The sequence below is a fragment of the Symphodus melops genome (genome assembly GCF_947650265.1).
Source record: "Symphodus melops genome assembly, chromosome: 22".
Classification (NCBI taxonomy): Eukaryota; Metazoa; Chordata; class Actinopteri; order Labriformes; family Labridae; genus Symphodus; species Symphodus melops.
In genome coordinates, this window is record NC_136712.1 from 5,950,229 (window position 1) to 5,963,662 (window position 13,434).

The following is a 13,434-nucleotide window of genomic DNA, read 5'->3' on the forward strand; positions in this document are numbered from 1 at the left end:
CAATATATTTCCCTTTTATTTGAAATATAAGGCACATTTCTTTTGCCAGTCAGATTATACCAACGGCTGTTTCTGTATTCGACATTCACATGTTCATGTGCGTCATGTAAAAATGAGGCCTTCATCTGCCAGTGCAGACTCTGGAGGGTTCAGACTGCTGGTAAGTATTGTTATTCTGTGCGCAAAACGAGAATAACAATGAGGGAGGAGGAGACAGGAAACACCATGAAGTGAGCATGTGTAAGCATTTTGAGCCTCACAGACGTGAGAGTGTGCAGAACATGAGCCTATGAAGATACCATGGCTGCACAAATAACCGTTTGCATCCGTATGCCTTTGGCAGGTGGATGGACTATGAATGGACTTATCTGTTCTGCCGATCCATATTTCAATATATACATGTAATTCTAACAGTTGTTCCGTTTTCTTGTGTTTTATTTCTTTGACAACCACTTAACCCATCATAGGCTCAAAGTCTGTAGGCGTTTAATTGGTACCAGCTTCAAACATCTGCTGGGACTCTTAATACACCAGAAGTCTGGGAGAGAGAGATGCGCCCTTGCTAGTTTTGACAGTCTAAGTTGTACAGGACGCATCTCTCAGCTTCCTCCCCTTAACTCGGATTCTGTGAGTGGTGCTTGTTAGGAAAGTTGTGCTTCACATATTTTACGTAAGACTTCTCCGATGAGCACACTCATTACTGATAAGGCCAACATGACATAGAGCCTGAGCTTCAGTAACATTGCCGAGCATCAAAGGGGGGAGAACGACGCTGAGAAAAGCGAAGGGACGGCACCACCGAGGGAGAGTCTGACACAGAGAAAAGACGGTGTTTTTTTTTAAACCAGGATAAGCACCAACAAAACACCAGCATTAAGTCTCCTCCGGGCCTGATTAAGATAACATTTTGATGACAATTTAGAAAAGGGTGCAAAAAATGAAGGGCTTTGCTAGAAAGGAATCGAAAAAGAAAGAGAAAAACGTGAATGTGTGCATCTGTCACCTGAATCTAGGGTCAGGTCCAAATTGAAATGACATGCTTCCCGTTGGCCTTTAAATCCTTTTAGGAAGGAGAGATTACGCATACGTTTACACACGTGGTGATCTATCTATATATCTACATAGCCATCCATCCATCTGTATGATCACATGCATCGAAAGTTATTGAAACAAGCAACAGCCCTTCAGAATTAAAGCACCAGACGGTCTTACTTATTCAGTAGTCTTGCAAATAAAACATGCCGTTCAGCCCCTTCACACACACACACACACACACACACACACACACACACACACACACACACACACACACACACACACACACACACACACACACACACACACACACACACACACACACACACACACACACACACACACACACACACACACACACACACACACACACACACACACACACACACACACACACACACACACACACACACACACACACACACACACACACACACACACACACACACACACACACACACACTCCCCAGGTACACATACCCTGACCCACTCGAATACGTCAGCAAGTGAACCCCCACTGACAGTCGACATTATGACGGCGAATGACACAGACACGAGGCACAGTAAGTGGAGGGGGGTCGATGACTCAGCCGAGGTGTTGTGCATGCGTCTCTTCTACAGCCTTATTCCACGTGGTACGTGCAAGATTAACTTATGTTCAAGAGAAAATGTATCATTTGATGAGTCAAATATGATTCATCCCTTTTGTACCAAATTAGAGCTGAATCATTCTTAAAGTCAAAACTGTGCTGACTATTCTGGCGTAAAGACAAACTGATGATTAAAAGACTCATTTATATTCAGTTAGAGCGTTTGGGGCCTCGATGTCTTTCTTTTATAGCAGATGCAGAGAAATTGTCAAATAAATTGAGTGTTTAAAAGGAGTTGCAGCAACTTTTTAAACAATTGTAAACAAATGGCCGCCATCTTGAAAACTAGTTTGACAGGAGGGACTTAATCAGTCATGTTAGAGACAGCATGAAGATCACATAAGCATAAACAAATAACTATTCAGTGTGCAACAAGTAAAGTCAAATAAAGTTATTTAATAAAGGAATAGTTTGATTTTCAGTGAAATATTTCCAGTATGGTCGAGAGTTAGATGAGAAGACAGACTATCAATTGTGTAGTTCGACTTTGAATCTGCAGCAAAGAGCTGGTTAGCTCAGTTTAGCACTGTGACTGGAACTTGCAGAAAACGGTTGCGCTCAAATAAAGCCTCTCTAATAAGCACATTCAATCTAGTTTGAATAATCTATTTAACACTTGAATAGTTAAAAGATAATTTTCCGTTTCAAGTTTAGTGATGTCCAAACATGGAACCGAAGTAGAAGAACCCCCCCCCCCCCCCCTGGAATCTGACCATCAAAGATGGCTAATACAAGCAGAAAGAAAGTAAAAAATACTGTGTTTTTTTCATTTCAATAATTCTGCAACAAAAATTGTATAAATAATAGTTGGTTTAATAGTTGGATATTTTAAATTTCCTGTGCATAGAGCTCAGCTTAGATCCACGAGGTGATAGAGACGGCTCCTTAGTGAGCCAGAAATACACGGCAAATAACTTAAGACACACTAAAACCAACAGTTAACAAATTAGCAAAACACGTGAAGCCTATTTAGACTACAAGGTGATAATCACGTGCTCTGAACGCTTAGGGGATAGAATCAAACATCTAACTTCATCAAGTGTCCTTTGACTAAATTCAATTCGACAATGCATGTCTTTCATTTTCAAAGAATGTTTAAGATTTGTCAAAGTGAGGCACATTAACAACCATCCTTTAAACGGGACATTATATAGAGGAAGTATTTAACGTGTTTTTCCTGCATGCCAGAAATAGCTTTTTGGACTTTCTCCCCTTAATATATTCATTCTACACCATAGTGCAGTGTCTGTTCTGTGGATCTGAACACAGTCCACTGAGGATTCTACAATATGAGATACAACAGCAGTGCCAGAAACTAGTCCCTACAACTAAAGAGAAAAGCAAGCCAAAGGTGTTTGATTTCCACAACCTTTGGTAGGCAAGACAAGACTGTGAATGGAGAAACCCTCGAGTAAACAAAAACACAAGCAAACAAACATACCGAAAAATAAATACACCAATTCAACAAAAGTCTAGTTAATCTGAAGAAATGCGTGTATTCTTTACACAAACCTAATAAGTGCACACACAGGCAAACACATGCACACTATCAAGTGTCAGAGTCAAGTGTCAATTGTTTGAAGTGCTCTTCAATGATGAGACGTCCAGTTCAAACAACCCCTATTCATCTTGACATTTCTGGCTGCCCTCTCTGCTAAAGAGAGACGGATAGTACTGGGACTGGCATTTTAAAACACAGCTCAAATTGACCACATCCATTCATTCAGTGGTCAAACGTGCATATGTATTTACGGCGTCTATTTGGAGCACAGTAATGTCCTGAGAACAACTCGGAGCATTAATCTTTGTTTGATGGTTCTCCGCTAAATGCTTTTGGGGAAAACAGAGCTAAGAATGGCACTGCTAATGGTATCATTTCACTGTGACCTATTTCAATGAAACATCTCGAGGAGGTTCGGGCTCTATTTATAAGTGACACAACGCATTATATTACTGGTAGGTGCAGTGTACTCAAAGCACAGGAAGCTATAAAGCTAAAGACAACCGCAGTAACAATCCAGTTTCTTACCTCTCCTAAATGGGGAGTTGGGTTAAATCCACACAGGTTGCAGACCTTCTTCTTGCACTCGGTGCAAAGGCTGAAGTTGGGTGCATCTGCTGAACCGACGTTCAGATCCACATTACAGAGAGGGCAGCTTTCCTTGGTGGTTGAGGCTGGTGCAGGAGCAGGAGCAGGTGAAGGTTTGGATGCTGGTTCCTTGTCTTTCTTCTCCACAGAAAGAGACCTGGGAGGTTTCTTGGACCTGGCTGGTGGGGTGTCAGGAGCAGAGTCTGAATCAGGAGGAGACCCCGGAGCAGAGAATGGAGAGTCAGGTGGTGAACCTGGTCCAGAGTCAACGGGGGATTCAGGGGGCGATCCAGGAGGAGCACCTGCTGCCTTGTCATCCTCGCCGGTGACGATATTGGTGGCCGAACTCAAGAGCGATGATCCAAAGCTGAACATTTGAGAAGCCGCAGCGGGAGGTTTTGCAGCCTCTGTTAACCCTCCAAAACCTCCAAACAACTTCCCAGCAACTGAGTCCTCCTGCTTTGATGCTGCCGGTGCTTGAGGTTTTGACGATTCCATCAAACCGCCCAAACCGCCAAAGAACCCTCCAGCAGCTTGGGAAGCAGCTGCAGGAGGTTTGGCTACGTCCGTTAAACCTCCCAGACTGATACCTCCCAACCCCCCAAAGAAACTGGACTCCTGTTTTGCTTTAGCTGGAGACTGCTGGGGAGTGGACTTCTGCTGGATGGGGCGACCGGTCTTTGGGTCAATCTTAGGGGATCCTCCCATTGAGGACCCCGGGGAAGAAGGTACAGGAGAAGATGGACCTGGAGATTTCTGCCTCGGTGTGGTCGGCGGTGTCAACCCTTGGTCGGTGGTACTCTGCTGCTTTATTAGGAGCTTGCCAGGCTTGCCAGGTGCTTGTCTCTGGGGGGAGGGTGGGGCTGAGCCTTGTTTGGGTTTTGTCATGCCAGGGGGATCCATGCCTCCCATCGCTCGCTGCATCTGGCAGTTCAGACACAGCCACTCTTTACCCTGTGCATGAAACAGGAGATTGGTTAGGTTTGACTGGGACATATTTCCAGACTGTTATGAGCAGACATTAATGGAACACGTAATCTCAGTATAAACACAGCCAGGCAGAACCAATCAAACCTCTATAATAAGCTGTTTTTTGTCGTTGTTGTTGAGTGTAAATACAGACAAATTAAGAGATGTGTACATGAATGGGTGTTTCAAATGAGCTGAATACTGTTCTACCAAATCAAATTGCCTCGAATAACATTCAAGAAATTCAAATCTGGCAACATCCTCTCAGTGGTCAAAAAAGGCAGCAGGACATTTGAACGATAACAGCATTTTTGTTATTTGTAACATTAAATGTGAATTACATTTTAATTTATTACATTTACATGGACACTGTAAGCCAAAATAATACCATGCCAGTAAGAAGAAAAGCTATAATATATGCTGTATCAATGCCGTTTAATGCTGTGACCATAATGTGTAGCTACACAACAGTGGTCTCTGTGTATTGGTCATTGCCTTGGTTTCCAATGTGTGCAAACGACAGTGTTTAAAAGGGTCAATGTTGACAATATGATCACTATCTGTAGTTGAACAATGAGTGAGTTTTTGGGCCTAATGGGACTCTTTGCATAGACTGGATGAGATACGGTTGATTCATTCAACTAAAACTAACTTTAGAAATGGAGTTACTCAAACAGGGAAATCTTTTAATTGGAAGATTTGTAATCATGAATAACAAATCTAAGGAAATTTAGTCCTAGAAAATCTAAGTCTGCTGAAAACTGACCCTTGCCTTTGATCGGCATCGTTACAAATTCCAAAAAGAACTCAAGCAGAAGGAACCGGTCCCTTTGCTGTGCTGTAAAGGCCCACCAGCGTTTATGGTCCATGTGTCACATAGTGTCCTCACTGGCAGGCACAGTATCTTCCTGTAGCCATGACATGAGTCACCTTGATCACCACATTCCTCCGGGTCCATATGGTCCCTCTGTTCCTCAAATCATATGCCAATCTAAGGAGATCTACCCCTTCTGCCAGCCACAAGGAACAGCAATATGCTACAAGCAGGATATGATGAATTCATCCTCAAAATATTTGGTTTTTTTTCCTGATATATCACCTTTTTTTTTTTTTTTACTATTTGAAACGGTTCAATCGTCTTTTCTATTCAAAAACGTATGTTACGGTCTTGATTAAACTGCTTTTAAAGAACATATTTTTGTATTTGCAGTGCTTGAAGGACTTCATTCGTGCAGTGTAAGGTAATCTAAGCAAAACAACATACTTGTTACATCTGACTTGGAGATGGACAGCCTCGTGTGTTATTGGATAAATGTGAATATACACCACAACGAACTGCCATTTCATTTGACCATTGGATATTTGTAACTTGAAAACTGACAATTTGATACAGCTGCGACATAAGTGTGATTCATTACTCAAGCCTGTAGAAACAATGATAAACTGATTACATTTGTGAAAAATAAATCAACAAAATTAATTATTGTCTTACCGCTGAGTCTGGGGGACTGAACCCGCACAGGCTGCAGACCTGGTTCTTACACTCTGTGCAGGTACTGTAATTTGGAGGATCCTTGGAACCAATGTTCAGCTGAGTGGTCTTACACAGCAGACAGAGACCACCTCCAGCCTTTCCAGGCCCAGGAGGCCCTCCATTCTTAGCTGGCTCGCCAGATTGAGCCCCCAGTGGCCCTTGTCCAGGTTTCCCAGGTCCTTGTTGAGGGGGTCCACCTTTTTGCTGGGGAGGTCCACCCTGTTTGTCTTGACCTGGTGGTCCTTGGCCCGGTTTTGGCCCATGTTGTCCCAGAGGACCCTGGCCTGGTGGCCCCTGACCTTGCTTGGGTCCTTGTCCTGGGGGCCCTTGACCAGGAGGACCCTGACCTTGCCTGGGCCCCTGTCCAGGAGGACCCTGGCCTGGCGGCCCCTGACCTTGCCTGGGCCCCTGTCCAGGAGGACCCTGGCCTGGCGGCCCCTGACCTTGCCTGGGCCCCTGTCCAGGAGGACCCTGGCCTGGCGGCCCCTGACCTTGCTTGGGCCCTTGTCCTGGGGGCCCTTGACCAGGAGGACCCTGACCTTGCCTGGGTCCCTGTCCAGGAGGCCCTTGGCTAGGAGGTCCCTGGCCTGGTGGTCCCTGACCTTGCCGGGGTCCCTGTCCTGGAGGTTTTTGGCCAGGAGGACCCTGACCTTGCTTGGGTCCTTGTCCTGGGGGCCCTTGGCCAGGAGGACCTTGCCTGGGTCCCTGCCCAGGTGGCCCTTGTCCTGGCTTTGAACCTTGTCCAGGTGGTCCCTGACCCTGTTTCTGAGGTGGTCCTTGTTGTGGTCCCTTTGGCCCTGGACCTTGCTGAGGGCCCTTGCCTGGACCTCCCTGCTTGGACTCTGGGGCTGCAGGTGCTCCTCCCTCCTCTTCGTCCCCAAACAGTCCAAACTTGGACATGTTGACTGAGTCTCCCATGGAGGAAATGGAGGAGGAGACTGAGGATGTCATTGAAGAAACAGCACTTAGGGGGTTGGCCCCGCTTAGAAAGCTGGACCCGAACATGCCGGAGGACTTAGTTGGTTGGTCTTTAGGCTCCTGCCGGAATCTGGATTCAAAGAGACTGAGGGAGGAGGGGCTGCGGCCCGGTGTGGGCCTGCCGGTTGGACCCTGGTTGAAGGCGTCTACAGTGCGACTCTTACTGAGACCGGAAGGGCCCCTGGAGGCCCCTACCTGCTGTGGACTTCGCTGGGCATCAGATTCTGATGGTCTGGAAAAAAGAAAACAGATACTTTTTGTTAGGTCTAGTGGAATCAATTATTTTTCTCTCAGCTGACCAAAAGCAAGATAAAGACAACAGACTCATTTCAATTGTAAGAGAGCCCCTATCCCTTAATTTGTCTAAGTAATTTCTTTTGTTGCAATGAAGTCAAATTAATAGAAATTAACGTTTTCTAAAAATGAATTTGACACTTGACTGATAGTGACCAAGTGTAAATAAGGATCAGACCAATATGATAATAAAACATTGGGATTATCAAATTTAAAATGACCAGATTTAAAATATATGTTTATGTGGATATGATTTGACATTTTTTAGCATTCCTGACATGTAGATTATACAATTCATTTGCCATTTTCCAGTCTTGTAGACATTGCTCAAGATATTTACATACTCCTCTGGTACTGCTATAGCATCACTGAGCTAATAATAAAAGCGAAGACCGTGGCATCAGGGCTTTGTAATCTCGGGCCCTTTTCAACACATCAGTGAGCACAAAATGTGTGGCCAGCAGCCCTCGGGTGAAGCCGACAGGAAAGTGAATACCGCTGAATGACATGGAGTGTAGATCATTGAGATAGAGAGGGAAATGCTCAGCTCAGCTGGGGTAAGCTGAGACATCTTGTTAGCTTGGGCTAAGAGGCTACGAACACGATCTACACACAATGGAAAAAAGTCAAAGGGATCCTTAGGGAAATGCATCAAGGGACTAATGGGCTGATTGGAAAATGTTTTGTTATTGCAGTTAACAGATGCATGTTAATTCCAACGCAATTAAGTTATATGCAGTGATTTATACTCTGTCTGATTAGGTTCTACATTTGATTCCATCACTGTGAGTAGTATTAGTGTATGACAAATCACTGCAGCTTGATTTCAGCACCACGGACAGCGACTGACAATGGCTGCAATAGAAGATGGAATCCGACTCTAGAAAAAAAAATACAAAAAAGAAAGAAGCTGGAAGGGAAGTCTATATGTGATGACATTAACGCTGCTGTTCTATTTTTAGTCATATTAATATTGATGCACCCTTCCCCCTCCCCTAGCTCTGATATAAATAACAATTCACCCCAAATAGTGCCAATTAGTTGTAGCACATCAAGCGTTTTATCAGATATCGAGGAACTTTTTAATTACTGATATTTAAAATAAACTAAAGCATTACTGAATGGGTATGATATTGTTTCCAATGGCAGCCTTCTACATCCCCCTCAATACCACAGCATATTTCCCACACCGATTCTAATCCACTTTTAGAGAATTCCTAAAGTTTAATTAGCATTATTACGGTGAGAGTTGGATAAACAGATGGTGGCACATTTTTAAACTGGATGGTAAGGTGTCGTTCAAAGCAAAAAACAAAGAACAAAAACAAACAAAAAACATCCATTTGGCTCTACAGATGTTCTTACCCAGAAGGCATTTCGAATATCACACAAATACAGGAGGTGTGTCTCTTACGTTCTGATCTCACACTGTGACAAACCACGGACAGTCAGACTAACAATTCGCCTAAATCCAGCTCATTTTCATCTTAAAAATCAGCAGTTAAAAAAGGCTTCAACGAAAAACAAAAGCTACACAAGACCCAAAGCTGCAGCTTAGAAATTGAATGTGCCCAGCTACTAGTAGGGCTGCATTCAAAAGATTACGATCTCTTTCTGTCATGCAGCTCATCAGATTTTATTAATGATAATCCATTAGAGCGCTCTAAGAATGGAACCGCGTCTCGGTGCGGTTGGCAGGATTAAAAATGGGCGTGAACGAGCTCCCTGGTTGCATATTTTCAAATGCTGCTTCACACAACCACAACACATCCAGCCTGTCATCTCTCACGTATCATTGCTTGGGTTAGTGTGGGTATTTTAAGAGCACCAGAAAATGGGAAGAAAAAAAAGATGCTGGTTAAATAGCCCCTGCCTTCGTGCAGCTGCTGCGCCTCCGGGCTGCCTGCCTTGCGCCCTTGACATCGCGGCGGCGAGCTGCCTCTTCTGCTCCTCGCTCAGTTCATCCAGGTTGATCGGAGTCCCGTCGGAGACCCGCACGAAGCCGCCCTTCCCGTCCGGTGCCAGCCCCTCCGGCAACCCAGACAGCGGCCCTTCGCCTCCTTCCAGGCTCGCTTCGTTCCCCATGATCGACCCCTCCCGTACCCCCCCTTGTATTCGGATCAATGCACGATCCGAGACCTGTGCTGTTTTACGTCCGGAGTGCGTAACGAACACGGTGTTCCTCGGTGTCTCGGAGCATCTCAGAGGGTGGATGTTCAGTTGTCACTTTCCTTCCCGGCGCTGTCTCTCCATTTCCCTAGTCCCTCTTGTTTTTCTGTGTCGCGCATCTCTGCAGCTGTACACCACAGCTTTCCGTGAGGGGGGTCTCGGTCTTACTATTACGCGCATCCACACAGACGTGTTTCCGGTACCGTCAGAAAATAAAACACTGACACATAAGGTTTACTTTCGTCCAAAAATACCTTAATTAGCCTAAGTGATGCAGTAATTGCAGTTCATGCAAATAGCAGACATCACTATACTCTTTTTATGCACCACTATAGGCTACTTATTGATTTGATAGATTAATCCATGAGGGCTGCACGACAAAGCGAGTGGAAAACAAATGAACAGAATTAACTAAGACAAAACATGACCGGGCGAAATATTACACAGGATTAGAATTTTACACTGTTCAGGCTTCTTTTTTTTTTTAAAACCAAACTTGCATTACTTCCGTTTCCTGCGTAAACGTTGTCAAATTGACGGAGAGTCTCTCTTCAGTTGCTCTGTGCTCCTGCTCACTGCGCACGCGCAGTCTCAGGCAGGTGATCAGGAGACATCAGCAGAGGAAAATGTGTTTTTAAAGGGGACTAACTCAGCTAAATATTTCTTTGAAATGATAGTTTAAAGAGTCGAGGTTGAACAAACATGTCAGGTGAAGGGTTTTCATACTGCTTTCTTGAAGTCCTTCGTTAGCTTAAAGTTTTATTTGGGGGTATTCAAAGATGAGTGATTCAAAGGAGAGTTGTAAATGTTTTTGTGGGTCAAGTATCTGGGGCTCCAGCTAGGCTTGTGGAAGTTCATCCATACTGTATGAACGCATATCTATTGCTCTAGCCTACATAAACTCACTTTGATTTCCAGGTTCAGAGACTCATGTGCATGTTCCAAGTAGCCCACGGGTAACTTTTGTGCATCATCAGTAATCCAGAACATACATCCTAAAACATACAATCCCATGTTATCCTAAATATATTCATGTGAAACTGAGGGCTGGCAGAATATGTGGGAAAATCCGGTTGGCTGCAGCCAGATAAATCACAATAAATTCTTTATCTGCCCTCCTCTTGTGAAGAACCGATGTGTGTTGTTATCATGGAGAACACTGACTGCATGTGATTAAATGAATGTAATATAAAAGCTCACTAATGGAAGAACAACGCAGAGGCTGCAGTATGTTGTTCAAAAAACAAAACATCACACGCACCAATACATTGCACCGTAATGCAAAATGAAACATTACATCTGCATTACATCAGCCCACATGCTGAAAATGCAAAACAAACTGTACTCTGAATATGCACAAGCAGTCACAAGGCCAAGAGAGAAGGATATTAAAACACGTCTGCTTGGCTGTATGTCAAGCAGATGTATTGCAATATGACAGCGTGTGCTCATTTGCTGTTGTCTTTGGAGCTTTGGGGCAGATGTGTCCTATATGCACCCAGTTCACAGCTCTCTCAGTACTGGTAGGGCTGGAGAGGCAGACTGGGGATTTGTATCAAGGAGTACACAGCCTATTCTTATTCCTGACTTCATAAAGGCTGAATAAAAGCATTAGACACCACGTGACATGACAGGTCATCATTTAAATCAAATTATATGTGATGACAGCTCCTGCGAGGGGAATGTTAGATATCAATCTGTTCACGGTGTGCCTTGCTGATGTGTATTTCTGAGTCTAACCATGACATTTTAGCCCAGAAAGTCAAAAGAAATTGCACAGTTGCAATGAAAAAAAGAATGCGATGCACGCGTAAATGTAATATTTTTAGAGAAAAGATTGGACATTTTGGGCAATTTCTTGCAGAGAGGTACATCAGAGAATCTGGTACCACTCGATTTGTTAATAGTAAATCCAATTTGTAAGATATTTACTGAATTAGATTGTAAAATGACCATGCTACATCACCAGACATTACAGAGAAGTGTCAACATACCTGCATGGAGCCTATATCAGTTTCTCTTGTTCATGTGCCTTATTTTACTATTATTTGTTGTCTTTTACCTGACTTTAATGTTTTTTTTTTTTAATTTAATTTAATTTACCTTCTTTATGTTGTACCCTTTCTACTAATGCAAACAGAGAGCGTTCTGGCTACTCTGTCACATGAATTTCCCCTGGTGATAAATGAAGTATTTAGGATACTAATTATCTTCTTTGACAAAGCTAGCCAAGAAAAAAGCTGGCGTGAAACAAAACCTGTGATAACACCAAAACATGTAGAAGGAAAAACATATTAAATTGTACATAATAGGTAGACTTAATAACCTTTGGATAGAGCAAGGACAGCTGTTCCACTGTTTTCTGTCTTTGTGCTAAGCTAGTTCAGCAGTCACCTTGCTCTGTCTATGGTTAGGTTTATGTGGGATTTTTTTTTTTTTTAGCATTTCTGAGAAATGAGTTTTGTAAAAGTATAAACAGCATTTGACAGCTTAAACCAAATGTTGCTTCTCCTAGGTTAATGTGCAGGATGTTAAAGACAGCTAGCCAAAGAGTAAAGCAACTAAAATACTGGCATAAAAACACACCAAAAAAACATAGTGGGCTGTTAGCTTAGTATTATGTTTATAGCTACATTATTTTCTCTTTATCTGCTCGTTTAGAATTCCATCTTTTTCGTCCCTACCCATCTCCTTTGTCATGTACAGTACAGTAGTTGTATGACCTTCTTTTTTGCCTAAGGATCTCTCCTCCACTTCCTTCCCTTCACCTCAGCGTACATGTTCGTGTAAGAAGAGGTGACTTTTGGTCTCTGTCTACAGTGATAAACGACGGTGGTGTAGCCATTGCTCCTCCTCTTCTTCGCACTGAGCGCTGAAGCATGGCCTGATTGTCTCTACGCTGTGAAGCGGAAGCAGCCGCACATGCATGCCCCCTCTCTCTCTTTTTGTGTATCTGACCCACACAGTCCCATTCATACACTGACTGCAACATCCAGTTATTCAAACACATACACCAAGACAGACAGGTGTAAACAAACATCAAACCTAAGCCGAAGGACATGCAAGTGCCAAGAGAGCAGTCACGCACGCAGTCACACACACACACACACACACACACACACACACACACACACACACACACACACACACACACACACACACACACACACACACACACACACACACACACACACACACACACACACACACACACACACACACACACACACACACACACACACACACACACACACACACACACACACACACACACACACACACACACACACACACACACACACACACACACAGTACTGTCAGGGCACTTCTAGCATTTTCCTGTTATAGACTTAAAGTACATGATTTTTATAACCCATTAAAGGAGCACAATTTTAAAACATTATTTCTAAGCAGAGATCAGTCAAAAGTCGTGACATTAGAAATTACAATATGGTATAGAAGTATGAAGGAGTGTACATAGGAATACTCTAAGAAACACATTGAATCTGAAGTTAAGTACCACCTAGTTTTTTCCCCAACACTGAGTCTATATGTTTATTAGCTTCTCTCATGTACATTTACAGTTACAATTTGTGCGAGGCGTTTTTGTGCCGTGCAGCTCGTCCACTGTAACTTGAGTCTGGTAACCAGATAACGCACACTGCTCTGTGTTCATTAAATTTGAATACTCACGCAGGGCAAGGGGCAAAGACACT

The 13,434-nt window shown here is 43.6% G+C and overlaps 1 protein-coding gene across 4 annotated transcripts in view; it reads right to left on the reverse strand.

Moving 5' to 3' along the window:
* The window catches only part of pcloa (piccolo presynaptic cytomatrix protein a), a 54,441-nt gene extending 44,275 nt beyond the window's left edge, over positions 1-10,166 (reverse strand). For 3 of the 4 annotated variants that reach the window (XM_079335328.1, XM_079335327.1, XM_079335326.1), the window contains exons 1-3: positions 9,423-10,166; positions 6,236-7,487; positions 3,715-4,728 (exon numbers count right to left, since the gene is read on the reverse strand). In XM_079335328.1, coding sequence (XP_079191454.1) covers positions 3,715-4,728; positions 6,236-7,487; positions 9,423-9,634 — 2,478 coding nt within the window. In that variant the 5' untranslated portion in view covers positions 9,635-10,166. The remainder of the gene's footprint in view (positions 1-3,714; positions 4,729-6,235; positions 7,488-9,422) is intronic. The other variant, XM_079335329.1, reaches the window with a different exon arrangement.
* Between the last annotated feature and the right edge of the window lie 3,268 nt (positions 10,167-13,434).